Source organism: Mauremys reevesii, linkage group 8 (genome assembly GCF_016161935.1).
Source record: "Mauremys reevesii isolate NIE-2019 linkage group 8, ASM1616193v1, whole genome shotgun sequence".
Taxonomy (NCBI): domain Eukaryota; kingdom Metazoa; phylum Chordata; order Testudines; family Geoemydidae; genus Mauremys; species Mauremys reevesii.
The window spans coordinates 52,124,297-52,142,938 of record NC_052630.1 but is presented as its reverse complement, the minus strand read 5'-3'; the positions used below and the strand labels follow the sequence as shown (position 1 = coordinate 52,142,938).

General features: G+C 45.6%; 1 protein-coding gene across 4 annotated transcripts in view; it reads right to left on the bottom strand.

The window, feature by feature from the left end:
* Positions 1 to 364: 364 nt before the first annotated feature.
* Positions 365 to 18,642, bottom strand: part of TDRD5 (tudor domain containing 5) — a 43,725-nt gene continuing 25,447 nt past the window's right edge. For 3 of the 4 annotated variants that reach the window (XM_039486661.1, XM_039486660.1, XM_039486662.1), the window contains exons 10-18: positions 17,633 to 17,845; positions 16,931 to 16,997; positions 15,645 to 15,845; positions 14,131 to 14,286; positions 11,600 to 11,773; positions 9,603 to 9,803; positions 9,042 to 9,176; positions 1,688 to 1,904; positions 365 to 900 (exon numbers count right to left, since the gene is read on the bottom strand). In XM_039486661.1, the coding sequence (XP_039342595.1) occupies positions 644 to 900; positions 1,688 to 1,904; positions 9,042 to 9,176; positions 9,603 to 9,803; positions 11,600 to 11,773; positions 14,131 to 14,286; positions 15,645 to 15,845; positions 16,931 to 16,997; positions 17,633 to 17,845 (1,621 nt within the window). In that variant the 3' untranslated portion in view covers positions 365 to 643. The remainder of the gene's footprint in view (positions 901 to 1,687; positions 1,905 to 9,041; positions 9,177 to 9,602; positions 9,804 to 11,599; positions 11,774 to 14,130; positions 14,287 to 15,644; positions 15,846 to 16,930; positions 16,998 to 17,632; positions 17,846 to 18,642) is intronic. The other variant, XM_039486663.1, reaches the window with a different exon arrangement.

The window sequence follows — 18,642 nt, the reverse complement described above, 5'->3', positions numbered from 1 at the left end:
GATGTAGATGCAGCAAGACAGTGGGGCATGAAGTAGGCCGTTTACTGGTTAGCAGTGCTCACCACAGGCTGGATGGCCTGACTTATGATGTGACCAGTAGTTGTACTACCAAGAAAAGGATTATGTGATGGATCCATTGCATTTAAAAAATCCTTATTCACAATAAGTCATAAGTTGCAACGCTCAAGGCAATACCTGTTTGAGGGGAAGTGGTTTAGAGGTGAGTGGAAAGAGGTTTTGGGGTTTTTTTTTTGTTTGTTTGTTTTTTAAAAGATGGTCTGTTTCCAACATGCCAAATCTGACCCCAGTTTCCTTCCTCCACCTTTTGGAGACTGTTTATACATACAACACAACAACATTGAAACACAGTTCAAACCACTATATTAAAAAGAACACAGTCATTACGCAGCAGTACAACAGAAGGAATATAACCATCTCCACTGAAAATAAAAGCAACATTTATCCCATACACATGGGCATGTCCAAGGAGACCCTAGGAGGATGAGTATCTCTTATGGCCAAAGAAATGGCACAGGAGAACCAACCCCTCAAAGAGCATTTGCTTTGTTTCTCTATCTTGTCTGATGCAGTACAAGTGGATGAGACTCCTTTCTTGAGAAACCATACAGCTTGGGGTTCCTCCTCATGTCTCCAACTTTCTCAGGACAGCGAACCAGTGAAAAAGGCCACTGGAGGTGGCCAAGCGTGCAGCAGCTCCCAATGCTGCGGTAGGCGAGCTGCGAGGGATGTAGAGCTTCTGGGAGACCTGGAGCTCAGCAGCTAGGATCAGGGAATTCTGATCCTCAGCCCCTCGGTTACTGCAGCTGTTCCTGCTACTCAGTGTGATAACTTGGGTCCTCAAGAGGTCCTCATTCTTTACCGTCTCTGGAATGACTTCCCCTGCATAGTAAATGAGACAAGGGTGAAAGGATGGTCTAATGGATAGGGCACTGGACTGGGATTCAGGAGAACTGGATTCTCAGCTCTACCACAGACATACTATGCAACCTTGGGCAAGTCGCTTATTTTATCCTGTAAAACGGGGATAAATATTTCATTAACTCAAAGGGGTGTTGTGAAGTTAAAATCAATGTATGTTTTAGAGGACAGACACATGGGAGCTAAGAAGGATTTAGAAAGAACAAGGGCTTCGCTCTCTCTCATTTTCCATGGTCTTACATGGAATCCCTTAAATGCCAGGAGATGAGAGTCCATTTAATATTGGGAAATTCTAACACTTGAAACAGACAGGCAAAAATATTTAGGATAAGGGCTGGACAAAGGTAACAGAAGAAAAATATCTGGATAAGGCAGGGAAATGAACCAAGAGAGGAATAAACCTCAATTCAAGTTCATCCCCATGAAATACTTATGAATCCACTTCTCTGCACATGGGGCCAACCTGAAGTATTGCATCAACCCACGGTCACTTATTGACATCTGTCCATTGCACCAAAAAGCCAAGATTCAAGGTCTCCATTTGCATACACCAGTGCCCTAGCCCCAGGATTCCTGAGCCCAGCTTCTGGCTGTAATGGACTTCAGACAATACCAAGAAACACCCACCAGTGCCATTAACATAGTACCAGGATCGCAGAGCTAGGGCCAGCATTCAAACTGGGTAGTGGAATGCACATACTAATACCCCGTCAGTCTTCACAAAACCACTCAGACAAATCCACAGTACCATTCTGCTTCTCCAAAGATACAGGTGCTGTTGTAAGTGAGGCAGAAGCAGCTGGTGCTGTAAGAAGCTGGACCTTGTTAGGAGATATTTTGTTCTGATCAGTCTCCAGTTGGCTAGGCTCTGCTGAGGGCTGGGAACAGCTTAGGGAGACATAAAACTCTTCCAGTGACTTGGACAAAACAGCAGGATCTGATAAATCTCCAAGAGAGGCTGGTGTCTGCAATCAAATATAAAACAGAGCAGAGAGTGAGGTTAGCGCACCCACAGTTCATCAACTGTCCTGGTCACCATATAGTTAAGCATCCAGACATAGCTGGAAGGGAATTCTAGCAACTGCGTTTTGGAGTTTGTTTTGGGTTTTTTTGGCCAATTGCACAAAATCAGGGCCAGAGAGCAGCACCTCCTCTGCATTCTCCAAGGAGGGCGGCTGCTTATTGCAACGTACAAAATTCCATCTCTGCTCATGTCTTAATAAGATATTAATGGTCTGCTGTAAAAAACCCTCATAATTCTTGAGCTGAGAGAGGCCTCAGGCACAGCCAGACTGACAGTGACTGAGTGAGCACAAGGCAGTTTGGACTGAGATTGAGTATGCTGCTCAGTCAATTTTTAATTGAGTAAAACCTTAGCTTCTAGTTTAATTCACAGATCTGTACTGGGACTGATGTTTGCATTTACTAATTTACTGGAAAAGGGGAGGATAGGAAAAAGCTTCAAGAACTTTCTAACTATAAGGATGAGTTAATGCACTGGCAGAGGCTACCTAGGGAGGCTGCAGAATCCCCATCCTTGGAGGCTTTTAAGAACAGGTTAGACAAGCATCTGTCAGGGATGGTCTAGGTCACTGGTTCTCAAACTGGGGGTCGCAAGCCGGTTATGTGGGGGGTCGCGAGCCCTGACCTCAGTGTGCAGCTGCAAGTTGCGAGCCCCGACTCCTGCTCCAGGCTGTAAGCCCTGATGGCAACGCATGGCTGCGAGCCCCGACCCCTGTATCGAGCTGCGGGACTGCGAGCTCTGACCTGGGCAGGCAGCTGTGAGTCCCGACTCCGACCCCTCATGGGGCTGCGAGCCTCAACCCCAACCCTGGCCAGGAGTGGGGCTGAGAGCTCTGGGCAGGCACGGGGCTGCGATCCCTGAGTATGACCTCCCATGGGGCTGCAAGCCCTGACCCCAACCCTGGCCAGGAGCGGAGTTGTGAACTCCGGCCAGGCACGGGGCAGAGAGCCCTGACACCGACCCCCCATGGGGCTGCGAGCCCCAACCCCAACCCTAGCCAGGAGCGGGAATGCGATCCCCGAGTCTGACCACCACATGGGGTTGCGAGTCCTGACCCCAACCAGGAGAGGGGCTGTGAGCCCCAAACCCCGTACTGGGGTTGTCAGGTGGAGCCCAGCCATGCAGAGGGTTACTACTTGCTTCAGGTCATTAATTGCTGTCAAGTATTAAAATTAAATTCTACTTAAAAATAATTTTTCCACTTATATTTAATTTGATAAAAATATGTCTTAGTCAATATGCAGCAGTCAACGCATGAGAACAATCCATAGTGAACTGAGATAAAGCACAAAAGATGGAAACCCTCAGGCTCCAGACACAAGCCAACTACTAACTGATGGGGGACTAGGAAGAATCTTCTCCTAAGGGAAGTTTTTTCCGTAATTGTCACTTAGAGTTTCTTGTACCTTCTTCTTAAGTACCTGACCGGGATCACTGTCAGACAAGATACTGAACTAGATGAACTGTTCTGCTCCAGTAGGGAGATTCCTAGGCTCCTAAAGCCACATGATCAGCTGTCTAATAGTTCTGTAGTTATGTCTGAGTCAGCATATGAGGAACTCTGCATTCTCACATCATCTATTCTGATCTCCCCTTCTCTTCTCCCCACCTCTGCTTGCACAAGCTATGTTGTCTGCTCTTCTCTTTTACCTTAGTGGCACTTTCCTCACCCCAACCTCTTTGCTCTCACAAAGCCTCACCCCATCTCCACCCCAGGAAGGCCTATCTTTCCTACCCCTAATTTCTTCCAGCTCTTCCCTTGATCCTCTCAAATCTGGTTTCTGATACCCCACTAGAACGGCTCTCATCATGGTCACTAACCACCTCTTCTTTGCAGTTAATGAGCTGTAATAATGCACAAAAAACGTGTAGGTATTTGATCATTCCTGATCCCTCTGCTGCCATCAACACTAGAACAATCTATGCCCCTCCACTATTCCTGCCTCTTGTCCATCCCAAACTCTGCATTCATAAATGGCCATGTTAACTTATACCATTAGATCAGGAGTCAGCAATCTGCGGCACGCTATTTTTAATGGCATGCTGCTACCTGCTGGGGTGCCGGCCCCACTCAGTCCCTCCCCCGGCTCTCTCCTGCGGAGGCAGAAGGCAGAAGCTTGGTCCTGCCGGCAGTTAAGTTCCCTCCACCCCCACTTCTTCCCCCAGCGTGCTGCCTTCCTGCGCCTCCTCCTCTCCTTCCCTGCGCCGATCAGTTGATCGCCCTTGCGAGGGGGAGGGGAGCGGAGTCGCAGCGTGCTCGCTGCTCCAGGGAGGAGGCAGAGAAGAGGACAGATGGATGGGGCCCTGGGGAAAGGGGTGGAATCGGGCATATCCCCTCCAGCCCCCTGCCGTGAGCCACTCATGCCAGGGGGCTGGGAGCACCCCCACGAACCGAGCACCCCAACCCTCTGCCCTGAGCCCTGCACCTCCCCGACACACACCCAGCCCTCTGCCCTGACCCCTGCACCTCCCCACACATACCCAGCCCTCTGCCTTGACCTCTGCCCCCCCCACACATACCCAGCCATCGCACACCCTGACTCCTGCACAGTCTCACACACATCCAGCCCCCGTTCTGACTCCTGCACCCCCCACACCCTATGCCTTGACTCTTGCACACACCCCCCACATCTCCACCCCTACCCTGAGCACCAAACAGGAGCTCCTGCACCCCCCTCCCACATTCCCATCTGCACCCCCAGTCTGGGGTCCCGTCCGCCAGCCCCGCTCAGCCCGCTGCCGGTCTGGGGTCCCGGCTGCCGGCCCTTTGCCAGCCGGGGTCCTGCAGGCCCCGCTCAGTCTGCTGCCAAACTAGGTGAATGGAACCCTAGGCCAGCAGCGGGCTGAGTGGGCCAGCAGCATAAGATCAGCATTTTAATTTAATTTTAAATTAAGCTTCTTAAACATTTTGAAAATCTTGTTTACTTTATGTAAAACAATAGTTTAGTTACATAATATAGAAAGAGACCTTCTAAAAAACATTAAAATGTATTACCGGCACGTGAAACCTTAGTTAAAGTGAATAAGTGAAGACTCCGCACACCACTTCTGAAAGGTTGCCGACCCCTGCATTAGATAGTCATTATTAAGTGGGATAATAAAGTATCAGCACTCACTTTGTGCCCCACATGTCCCACAAATGATCCTCCCCAACCTTACTATGAAGAATCCTGACTTCAATCCCCTAACTCAAGCAGTAAGAGGCATTGGCAATATTGACTTAAGCAGCTTCAAATAAATTCAGCCATAGACGCACTTTTAAAGTTGTTAACAGAGCCTGCTCCTCCTCTCACTGAAGTTAACTGTAAAACTCCCGCTGAGTTCCCTGACGCAAGATCAGGTTCAGTGTGAAACTACACAGAGTAGATTTTACAGATTTCCCCACCTACAACAGAACTGGTCACACCAAGAGTATGCCAGGGGAAAACAAACAGCCAGGGAGTCTCTCTGTGGAAGCTGACAAGCACTCTCCACTATCAGGCCCAAGCATTACACTAATATAAAGCTGCTGAGTCTGGATTGCTAACTACATGTATATATTATGAAGATTCTTTTCTGGGTTCTTTCATTGCCCTTTTACCCTTTATCATCATCACTGGCATACATGAAAAGGAAGGGTCAACACTGTTGACTAGAGACGTAGTGCAGACAGGAGATATGTACGCTTCCCCACAGAGTTCTGTAAGAGAATCTAGATTTACCTGGAACCATTCAGCTCACTCCTGCAGATCACACAGTCTATTAGCAGAGACTGCCAATCATACCAAAGCATGGCATGTGTGACGGGTTGGATCACAGAAACCCTCCTGGGAGCTGCCAGCTGATGTGCCCAGACTACCTCTGCTTCTGTTTTCCCTGCCAGCTCAGGGCCCCAGCACCCTGTCTTGCTGAGCCAGACATTCCGTCCGCTCCAACAAAGACCCAGGGTCTGAATTACTTGCCCCAAAACTGTAGGTTTACCTGAAAGCAGCTAACAGAAGTGTGCTTGCCTTTAACACCCAGATGCCCAACTCCCAATGGGGTCTAAACCCAAATAAATCTGTTTTACCCTGAATAAAGCTTATGCAGGGTAAACTCATAAATTGTTCGCCGTCTATAACACTGATCGAGAGATATGCACAGTTGTTTGCTCTCCCAGGTATCAGTACATACTCTGAGTTCATTAATAAGTAAAAAGTGATTTTATTAAATACAGAAAGTAGGATTTAAGTGGTTCCAAGTAGTGACAGACAGAACAAAGTAAGTCACCAAGCAAAATAAAATAAAATGTGCAAATCTGTGTCTAATGAAACTGAATACAGGTAAGATCCTCACCAGTTCCAGAATACTCCCTTTCATGGGCGCCAGCTTATATGGGCTCCTGGGGCTTTAGCCCCAGGAATATTCACAGTCAGGGGCTCTGCTCCAGCAATATTTGGAGCTAGGTTTCTCCCCTGCTCTGGGCTGCCTGCAACCGCGGGGAGCCCAGAGCCCTTTAAATCCCAGCCGTGGCCGGGAATCAGAGGGCTCTGCACTGCCCGCTGCGGCGGGGAGCCCAGAGCCCTTTAAATCCCAGCCATGGCCGGGAATCAGAGGGCTCTGCGCTGCCCGCTGCGGCGAGCAGCCCAGAGCCCTCTGACTCCCGGCCGCGGCTGGGATTTAAAGGGCTCTGGGATCCCTGCGGCTGCCAGCAGCCCAGAGCCCTTTGAATCCCAGCCCTGGCCGCTGATTGCCCCCTCCCCAGACCCCTGCCCCAACTGCCCCCAGGACCCCAACCCCTATCTAAGCACCACTGGTCCTTGTCCCCGATTACCCCCTCCCGAAATCCCTGCCCCTAACTGCCCCTTGGGACCTCAGCCCCTGTCTAAGCCTCCCTTCTCCTTGTCCCCAACTGCCCCCTCCTGAGACCCCACCCAACGTCCCCCCAGGACCCCACCCCCTACCTGTCCCCTGATAAACCTCCTGGACTCCCATGTCTATCCAATTGCTGCCTGTCCCCTGACTGCCCCTCCGAACCTCTGCCCCATCCAACCCACCCTGCTCCTTGTCCCTTGACTGCCCCCTGGAACCCCCGACCCCTTCTCCAACCCCCAAACCGCTTACTGTGCCACTCAGACCAGCGTGTCTGGCTCCGTGCAGCTCCAGACAGTTGCTGCCATGCTCCCCCATGGAGCCCACAGCCCTCTCCCACCCCCAGCACCTGCCTTCCAGATTTAAACACCTCAAAATTCAGGAGTGCACAAGCTCGGTTTGGGCAGCTTTTACTTCATTTCTCCCAAATCAGTTTCCCCTGCAAGGTGCCAACTGAAGGTGTTGGAGAACAGAGAGATCGGTGGCCTCCTAATGCCTGGAAAAGAGACAAAGGCCGGAGGAGGGAGTGTCAGTGCCTGTGCGGACTTCTGGGAAGTGCACGGTGTGGAAGGGGATGCTGTGATGCTTTGGAACAACTCCATACAAAGCCAGTCAGGACTCTGGGGGAGCCTCCTCTTTATGAGCATATTGTCTCCAGGGCAAGAAGCTTACACCTTCCTGGGTCTGACCTCGGAGCATTCAGCTTGCCCTTCCACATCATGCACTTTCCACAGCGAGTCTGCCCAGGCTGGTCCTGGGGCAACCAGAGGCCTGCACCCCAACTCCGCAGTCAGATGTGACTCTCAGCCAGACAGTAAAACAGAAGGTTTTAGATGACGGGAACACAGTTTAAACAGAGCTTGTTGGTACAGAAAACAGAACCCCTCTGTCAGGTCCATCTTGGGGGGTGGGGAGCCCAGAACCAAGTTCTGGGTCTCTCCCCATTTCCCCAGCCAGCTCCAAACTGACACTCCCTCCTCTGGCCTCTGTCTCTCTTCCGGACAGGGAGGCCACCTGATCTCTTTGTCCCCAACACCTTCAGTTGGCATCTTGCAGGGGAAACTGAGGCACCCACACAGTATTCAGAGAAAATATTAAGAACATTCCCACTTCATCACAACAGCTGCAACAAAATATAATACTGTATATTGAAGTAGGCAAGTGCTGCTTCTGACTTTCCACTTTTAATTGACCCTTGTAATCTTGTGGCGCTGACGCGCTGTAGCTTCATTTTATATCGGCTTACAGGGCGGGAGCGGGGGGGCACCACCATTTTGAGCCCCACCAAAAATTATACAAACCTGCTGCCTATGCTCCCTTTTACAGGCTAATCTCCTTTTAGCCTGGGTCCAGCAATCACTCACACCCCCTGTAGTTATTGTCCTTTGTTCCAGTTTCTTTCAAGTATCCTGGGGGGTAGAGAGGCTCCCTCTTTAGCCAGCTGAAGACCAAATGAAGGGGTCTCCCAATGGTTTAAATAGACTCTCTCTTCTGGGTAGACACCCCTCCCTCTCCCTGTGTAGAATCCAGTCACAAAATGGAGATTCAGAATCACATGGGCAAGTCGCATGTCCATGCATGACTGAGGACTTGCAGGTAGCAGCCATTACCCACATGCTACTTTGAACATCCTCAGGTAAACGTCTTATGTGGATTGGAGTCTTCCAAGCTCTTTTGTCTGTTAAGTGCTTCCTGATTGAGCACTTAACTTGCATATTCCTTTCCCAAGAAGTGACCAAACGTTCTAAGGCTACTTAGAAATCAAGCAAATATACAGCCAATGTTCATAACTTTGAACACACAAATGGTACCTGCATACAACTAGGATGAACATAACCAGTAGATCATAACCTTTACATAGATGTGTTACATGACATAAGTAGCAAAACTCTATTCGAGTTATATCATACATACATTTATAAGCAGCCCCCCCCCATAAAGCCTTATGGGGTACACTGTCACAGCATGGTTCTCTGGTACAAAGATACTGAATGAGAATGAGACATTACACATTTTGTTTAATGTTACTTGCTATAACTGGATTAATTTGGGAGGCACTCAGACAAACTGGTGGCGGGCACAAATGTAAGAACCTAGACGCAGAGGCAGGTGGATCATCTTAAAACAGTTGTGCCTCATTTGGACTAAAATTTCAATTTAATAAAGACCAAAAAAATATTTCCAGGAATATTAAAATAATTTAAAAACAAAATACACCATTATGCCAGGCCAGAAAATGTGTACTTACCTTCAACCCCCCGGTGGGCTCCAGGACTTCTCCCGGATCCAGTGTCTCCTGGATTGGGTATTTTGACTTTTCAACTGCTGTCCTTGTCATGTTCACATGATCCGAAGTCTCTTCAGCAGCAGCAAAATGCCCTACCTAAGACACTCAGTACAGTGGGTATGGAGAGGAGAGAAAGCGGGAAAGGCAGAAACATATGGAAAATCTGGCAAAAATTGCAACCAAGAGAGAAATAGCATTAAAGGATCGATTATTTAACCCTTAATTGAAAGTGGACTTAAACCTCTCATTTTATTTCCAAACGAAAAACTTTTCAGGCACACAAAAACTTGAAGTTGTGTTGGTGTAGGAGGCCAGCAAGAAAGGAGCCCTGAAATCACAGATCTGGACAAAATGGAGTATCCCTTCGTACACACTTCCGCTTCAGGGTATTGGCCAGGTTTCCCCATTAAAATCAGCATATGCAGCCTACTGTGCATCATGCACAAGATGTTTAAATCCCTTTCAGATGTCACCATGGGGCATTTGTCCATTTCCCTCCCTCCATAAAAGATTACAAGTAACCTGTTGCAGCTGCTCTTTGCTCTGATTCCTTCCTTCATGGCTGGAGGTCTGGCTGGAAGATATCACAGTATCCAATTGCAAGGTGTCATGGCCAATACCAGTCTGCTTCTGTAAGGTTTGCAGAGGCAACCAATTTTCATCCCAGATGTCTGAGATCACAGACACCGGCTCTAAGTATGGTATCTCCAGATGAGGACTTTCCTTTAAAAAAAGCAACTAACTCAAGTTGATATTCTATAAGACTATAAAGAACCTAGAAACCATTTAATAAAGGGCAGAGAGTGGAACTCATCTCTCCATATCCTTGTCCATCTTTCCATTTTCTAAATACCTGCAGCCCCCTCTTATTTAGCCTCAAGAGTTCAGTGAAGTTTGATAGTTACAGTGGATACCGCTTAATAGCAATACTAATATTAACAACTTCCAGTTAATAGGAACATATGGCTAGGAACCAATCCCATCCCACTGACTTTAAAGTTCATGAGACTTGGATTTTGGCAACAGGCATGACACTTATGGCAACTTTTTGAGATGCCTTCCCTGGCTACAGACCCACAAGCTTGCCTGCAGTTGGGAGAGGAGGGTACAGACAGGGCAGCAGCTGGGAGGGCCGCTGCAGTCTGAATGCGAGGCTTTCCACAGTTGCCATTTATTGAAGGTTGTTAGTAAGAGGAGGGAAGGATCGTGGGGCTGCAGCCAGGGAAGGATGCACTGGGACATGTTGAGCCTGGTCCCTCAGATCCAGGGCAGGGTGCTCAGCATGTCCCAGTGCATCCATCCCTGGCTGCAGCCCCGCAAGCCTTCCCTCCTCTTACTAGCAACCTTCAGATAAATGACAATTTTACTGGGACCGAGTGGTTGCTAATAAATAGAAGGTTCATAGAATATCAGGGTTGGAAGGGACCTCAGGAGGTCATCTAGTCCAACCCCCCGCTCAAAGCAGGACCAATCCCCAGACAGATTTTTGCCCCAGATCCCTGAATGACCCCCTCAAGGACTAAACTCACAACCCTGGGTTTAGCAGACCAATGCTCAAACCACTGAGCTATCCCTCCCAAAGCACTTATCACACCACATAACCCTTTGCCAAATGATACATATAGTAGCCTGTAGCAGTTTAAGAAAGAGTCTGTGCTAATACTTCACTGCACTTATAACAGAGCAGGAGAAATTTGGAAGTTAAGAGGAAAAATTCCTAGGCTCTAAGGAAGCAAACAGATTCAATCTTCTCCTAGCTCAAGTGATATGACAAAGCCTCAACCAGTAAACTAGCACGCCATATTAAGTCAAATCAAAGCTATTAGATGTGTCCACGCAGAGGTCTACACCAGTTTAACTAAATAAATTAGAAAAATGATTTTGATTAAACGGAATCTACTATACTTTAAAATGAACAGAAAAGTAACTGCATGTCTAAGTCTGGAAGCTTTTAATACAGCACACACTAGCAGCATTTCCGCAACACCATTCTTTGTCCTAAGATATGGAGTTCCAGCATTTTGCCCCTTTCTGTGGATGAGCGGAATACTCTGATGTATAGAATCTGGTTTCTTGGGAGGTTCAATTCCACTGTTTTCTTTTGCTTGCATTTAAACAAAATGTATGCTAGTAAGTTAACACTTATTTGCTTAAGAGCATTCTTCTCCACTAACACTAGTTCATATTGTCATCCCCAAGTCTGCAAAATTTCATTGCCAAAACTAATACCTTGCCACCACCTGTAAGTATAAAGATTAGCCACCTTTGCAAACATCTCTTGAACAACATTTAAAGTTTGCAGTTTTATTACAGCAGTTTTAAGTTGTCATCAACACTTGATTGCTCTAGGGAGCTCCTTTCTAGGTCTTATTCTTCCTTACCCTTCATTGCAGGTAAACACGTTTGCAAAATGCTTTTTGGAATTGACTTAGTCTTACTGTCAGCTGCAAACTGATTAAGGGACAGTCTCAGCTCAACCTCAATTAAGTTATTCAATATTGGAAAAAACCCAACCTCACCTGAATTTCCAGTTTTGGCTTTCTGGGCTCTCCATTTGGACTTTCCTGTGAATTTTTGTAATTTTTGCCTTGTGAGTCCCATGAAGTGAGAGAAGAATTCACAGAGCAGTCATGTTCTTGTACCCTTCCTTCAGGTGCTAAGCACACTGCATCCTTCTGGTCAACCTGGGATCTCTAGAAAGAGAACAGCAACTTTATTTCAGCTCAACTGTACATGGTTGGGTTGTTTTTTTTTTAATTCTGATTTTAAAATATTTATTGTATTTGACATAAATTACTGTACAAAAATATGTAGAAACATCCACCCAGTGAACCAAGGACTCACCCAAAACATCTATTATTTCAAAAGAGCATAAGTAGTAATGTACAATTCTGTACAGTACATGTACAATATTTATCCATCCGACAAAGTGGGTACTCACCCACGAAAGCTCATGTTCCAATATGTCTGTTAGTCTATAAGTGCCACAGGACTCTTTGCTGCTTTTACAGATCCAGACTAACACGGCTACCCCTCTGATACTTGACAATATTTATATTGTGCAAGATAATTAGCTATAAAATTCCAAATGCAGACACACAGCTCTCATTCTGTTTGAGAGCAGAGCATGATCATTTGTTATTTGTATTAGAGTAACACCTATAGGCCCCAATAAAGATGGGGATCATTGTGCTAGACATGGTGCATGGTGTTTAAAACAGGATGCTTAGATTTGTTACACCAGTTTTAAATTAGTTATATTATGAGAGATATTAAAAAATGGTTCCTAGAATACTCAGGTCAAGGAACAACGCAACATCTGGGCACCACATTTTAGAAAAGATGTGGACAAAATTAGAGAAAGTCCAGAGAAGAGCAATAAAAATGATTAAGGGTCTAGAAAAACCAAGACCTATGAGGGAAGATTGAAAAAATTGGGTTTGTTTAGTCTGGAGAAGAGAAGACTGAGAGGACATGATAACAGTTTAAGTACATAAAAGATTGTTACAAGGAAGGAGAAAAATTGTTCTCCTTAACCTCCGAGGATAGGACAAGAAGCAATGGGCTTAAATTGCAGCAAGGGCAGTTTAGGTTGGATATTAGGAAAAACTTCTTGTCAGGGCAGTTAAGCACTGAAATAAATTGCCTATGGAGGTTATGGAATATCTTTCACTGGAGATTTTTAAGAGCAGGTTAGACAAACACCTGTCAGGTATGGTCTAGATCAGCATTTCTCAAACTAGGGTCCACAGAATGGGGTCCATGGGCCCTGCTGATCAACTCCTCCTCCATCCTCCCAGGAGGGGGCAGAGGGTGCGCTTGGGGGAGGGGACCAGGGCCATCAGCCCCACTGATCAACTCCTCCCCCGTCCTGGGAAGAGGTGCAGTGGGGGTGGAGCCTTGGGGGAAGAGGTGGAGTGGGGCAGGGCCTGGGGCTGACCAGGGAGCTTGGGGGTCCGCAAACATTTTTAAATCAAAATGGGGGTCCTTGGGTTGCTAAAGTTTGAGAACTGCTGGTCTAGATAATACTTAGTCCTGCCATGAGTGCAGGGGACTAGACTAGATGACCTCTCGAGGTCCCTTCCAGTCCTATGATGCTATGATCTACTCAAAAGGTGCTCAGATGCCCTGATAAAGCGTGCCACAGAAAAGCCTGTAAGAAAGAAATAGACAAAATTGATTTATAAATATTTCACCACTGTGTGGCCTAGTGGATTGAGAGCACTGGACTGGGATTCAGGACACTGGTTCTATTCCTGGCTCTGTCACTGTCCTGCTGGGTGACACACAAGTCACTGTCACTCTGTGCCTCAGTTTCCCCCTTTGCAAAATGGGACAACAATGCTTTCCTTTTTTGTAAAGTACTTGGAGGTCAAGTGCAATATAAAGAGCTAAATATTATAATGAAGGTTTTCAGGAGTGGAACAATAGCTATGTAAGACCAACTCCTCCCCAGGCCCAAAAACTGGTTTTATGGGTTTTTTTTTAGTAAACTAAATTTAGGATGAGCAAGCCACATTTTAATAGCAATAAGCCATGCCAGGGTGTTTATTAGGTGGCTTATGGTGGCTTCTCTGACGGCCGAATCCTACACACCCAAAAATGCAATTAATGCTGCTCCACTGCAACTGCACATGAACAGATAAGAGGAAAGCAAGTGGAGACACAGGAGATGAGAAAGGGGAAAAGTCTGAAGTCAAGGCTGATTCCAAGATACAATATCTGAACTCAAGAGCCAAGTAAAGGTCTGAGTTCAAAGGGTAAGTAGAACAGGCGTTTCAGAGCAAAGAGGGCTCTATACCTAAAAGGTTTGTGGAGTACCCAAGAGCTGTCAAGAGACCAGACAAGCAGGCAGGAAAATAAAAGATGAGGGCAAGCATGAGATGAGATATTTGTGTCCCATCTGAAACATTTTTATTCTTATGGCATCTGTTTGCTTTTTTATGCCACAGAGTTAAAACATCGTGTACCAACCCACCAGAGTCCCCCAACACGAAAAACAGCTGTTTTTCATCTTGTCTTAGACAGAAAAGAGCTAAAAACCTCCCACCTGGACATATGGTTCACTCTCATTCAGCTCTGGATTCACTGCCCTGCTGATTTCACAGAAAGATTCCTGTTCCTGTAAGGGAAGGTCTGACCCTGATGATTCATCATTCGGACTGGGCTGCAGGTACAATTCTGAAGGGTTCTGTTCTATGAAGCCCTAAAAAACAGTACAGTACAGTCAATAAAGTGTGTTGTAATTAACAGAAAAAGAAGAAAAAAAAACTAGAGCAAGATTTTGAAATGGTTTTCAAACTGCAACAACCTGCTACCCAACTGAGTGGGAGCTAGCTTGAGAGCCATCTGGATGCTGGCAGAGTCTGCCTTGTTGCAAAAGTTTAAATGGTTTTCCACAGTGACAAAACTACTCATCAAATGATATCTAGACACAGCACATGCCAAAATGGCAAGACTTCTTGCCATAAGATTTACTGTGCAGCATGCTGATTAAAGCAAAGGATACAAGGCCCCTGGGTTTTGCCTGTTACTGACATTTGAAATGGTGGGATTTTGTTTATAGTTCTTGGTAAAACAGTGCTGACTCTCACTTTCAAATCATGGCGTTGGCTGTTCTTACCTATATTATAATTATACATTTTACCGCACTGTTTAACAGCCTAGGCCCCTTTCTAAACAAATCAGCTAATTACAGCTAAATCACCTGAGATTGAGATTTCCAGAGCAAAAGTACCAAAACCGCATAACAGTTTGAGTTCTTTCATTAACAAAAATAAGCACAAAGCAGAAGACTTCCAAGCAGACCTCAAACTAGACAGTAAAACCTCATCAATTTCAAAGATCTAGAACTAAATGTTTTAGTTCATTTTCTGAGCGACTCTTGTGCTGTTAAAAATGATAGACTGACAGAACTGGTGAGAGCCAGGCATAGAAAAGACAATATCTTTTCTTATAGGCAGTTGCACCTGTGTACCTTAATCCTGCCCTGTAACACAGGCACTTCACTACTACCCCAGTTCTGGGCTGCTGTTGAGAATGTCTACAGTTCTCAATCTATTTTTTCCATATTTATATAAGGTCCCTATCCACACTACATGAACACACAATAAATGATAATAAAATATCCACATTAAGAATCTTCTAAACCCGTGTTAGCAAATGTAACCAAAAGAATCCTCACTGTAACATCAATGGAGCCATGGCAGCTTTTCAAACAACTGCACAGCAGAGACGAAAGTGCACATGAACCTTGCAGCATTACGCAGTGGTGGTTAGGTGATGAAGTTCAAATGTCTAATTGTGCTCAGGCTGTGAAAACCTGTTTCTTAAGATAAATGTGAACTTAAGCTTTATGAGATAAAGGACTATTGTATTAATATACTGCACCAATGGACTCTTCTCTCTGGGATGAGTGAAATTTTAAGGTGCACTGGAAGTTCCTGTTGCATTTCCTTTTTGTTAAGAGTAAATTTTCCATGTTACATAATCCAAATTCCCACCATATTACAGCCCCTTCCTTGAACAGTCTTGCTCAAACTCGCCACCTCTACCCTTCTTCACCTTGGAGGGAACATTTTCTCTGCAAACGACAGCATGGCCCTCTGCTCTCAAGACTTGATGGATGTAGGTATCTTCATCAGCGGTAGTGTCACACAGGAAGAGGTGAAGAATACCGTTCACATATTCATCCACCACTCCCACCAGTGGCTTCAGGTTACACAGCTTCCAGAACTGGAGAATGGCATTGGTGGTCCAATGCCCCTTGAAGAAAGGAGAGATAAACAGGTTACTACAAAATAGCCCATCGGCAGCCGTATGATGCTTATTCTCATTCCTAGAAAGTTTAGTGTGGATGCAAAGGGCGAAGGCAAGCTAGATTCAGGGGCACAACCAGGCAAGGATTATCTGAAGTAAGTGTAATAAGGATGCAGCAGACAGGCAAAATGCACCAAACTGAACCTGACAAGGTTACCAACACTCAATTAAGTTAAACTACTCAAAATGTACAAAGGCTGCAAAGCTGGAGTTACTACTGGGAAGCCATTTGCAGTCTAAGCTCTTATTTTTCAGTGACTGAAACTGAGTGGCCAGCTCCTGAAGTTTTATCAGGAGTCTTCCAATATATGGTGCTTTGCTGCAAGCCTCATGATTAAAGGAGAATTTCAGCTTTCATTTATAAAAAAAAGTTTCTAGCTCTTATGGTTCTGAAGAAAAGCTTGAAAATGTGAACCTAAATGCTTAGAATGGGAAGGAAATAAAAAGAACCCAAAATGTATTATTGTTAGAAAGCCTTTCCTCCCTTTGGGGTTCTTTCATATAGTTCTCACCCCAGACAGATTTTTTTGTTCTGAGAAAGTCTGATGGAAATTTATTCATCTATTTTGAAGTTAGAGTGGAAAGGAAATCAGAGATCCTGCTGTAAGGGGTGATGGGCTGACTCTAAAGAGGGTCCTGGCCAGTCCCTACTTGTGAAGGAAGTTTTGAGTAACGTGGGTCACTGAAGTAAAGCAAATATCTAAAGCAGAGAAAACTGGGCTGGATTTCCCCAGGCTCCAGAAGGGTCACAGAGGAGAACACTTATTCAATGGCATAATGAATACCTCTACAGGTGCTGTCCATTTGTAGACAGAATGCAAACAAGCATGTTATGAATATTCAGAAAGGGAACAATGATAGGCTGACAGACAACAACAAAACTCCCGAATCCCACCAAACTTCATGGATCAGGTCCAGTGATTGTCAACATCAATATTACTCAGTTTATTTCAAGTAGGCAAGAGGCCAATGTCTACTGCACAGTCCCATTATATATACACATAAGTGAAAAACTGTACGTGGATACATACCTCTATGGGTTTCACCCATGCCAAGGAACAAGGGATAGCTTGGGCAGGAAGTTTTGAATAGCAGCACCTGCAACAGGAATCAAATCCATCATTTCATCATACACCAAAAGTTAAAAATATGGATGGTACAAGTTTCCGTGAGCCATTTAGCCTCTTGACCTTCAACTCCAACAGCCACCTCATAGTTTTATTTTTTTAATTAATGTTATATGCTTGTGAAAAATGCCAGATGAACAGCCCTGGCAATCAACATCCTGCATCCAAAGAATGGGTACAGCACAGACAACAGCAGTGCCAGTTCCCACACACTGCCCCATGCCAAATGTATCTCACCCCTGCAGCTCATTAAACAAAGACCAATAGTTATGACTTTTGGTCCAATCAGTGCTAAAGCCCCCATGAAGAGAGGCAGATGAGACAGGAGAACAGACTAAACAGTGCAGAAGCTGGGAAAGGAGGAAGATGAAAAAGGGCTCTCTTCCCTCCACCCCATGCAACTCAGGATAAGGACAACTGATGCTTTATGTTCACCCCAGAATAAATGACAACTCCAGATACGTCTAGAAAACACTGAATTCTATTGACAGTGTTTATGCAGCTTTCCCCAAAGGGAGTGAAGGTGGGGCAAGTTCCAGGAGAGAAGGTATGATTTGGCAGCACTTAGCCAGAATATCCTTAGCCAGAATCCTGCAATTAACTTACTTGAGGAATCTCAGGCAAGACTTCTGGACAGTCCTCAGATTTCCAAAGTCTGGGAAGAACACCTCCACCTCCTGTTCGCTGAGCACCCGGTGGATGATGACTCGGTACCACCATTTGTCCTCCGAAATCCTAACACAGCAAAGATAGCCAGGCTGGACCAAGGCCTCCGGCATGACATAACGGTCAGAAACGTTTTTATTTGAATAGCATCGTCTGCAAGACACCACAGAAAAAGGTAGTGCCCAGCAGGAAACAGTATAGCGAGAACTCCATAGGTACTTCAGTACAGTGTTGCTTCCTTGTTTTACTTTAAACCTCTCTTTGATATGAGCTTTCAAGGAGCCTTATGGTAAAACATCAGAACTGAGAACGTTTTCAGGTTAACATAAGATCTAGGAACAGCAATGCAGAGGAAGATCTTCCTTAACAGTGAAGGTGACCCTTCCATATCATGCTCTTATACCACATGAGTAGAGTACACATGTACTTTAAATATTTACAATGAACACAGCCAAATTCAAAGGCTTAGAGTATAAAGCACATACAAGGATTTTACTAGCCTTCCTGAAAATACAGCAGGTACAGTTGTGACACACTGTACTTCAAAGTAGCACCCTGCAATCCCCATATTCATCGATAGTATATGGTTGTGATATTTCATATAAAGCATGCCTTGCAAGGTATCATATGAAAGGTCATGATCTGCTGAAACTCATTGTTCTGTCAAAATATGTATATCATTATGTATGATGTTATAAGATTTTGCTATATGGTTCTTATTGAAACGTGTTATGAGTTTGGGATATGCCCACTGCTAGCTTTCCGGTGACAACAGGGGTGGTGACTCACACCCAGATGGGCATTAAATGACCACTGATCAGCAGGGGAATTGTAAACAAAGAGATTTACAGTTCTGTAAGAGACAGTTGCGCAAGCACCACACAATCAGGATTGCTCAACTCTGACTCAGCAAGGCCCACCAGGACATGCCTGGACCAGTATCTTTCCAG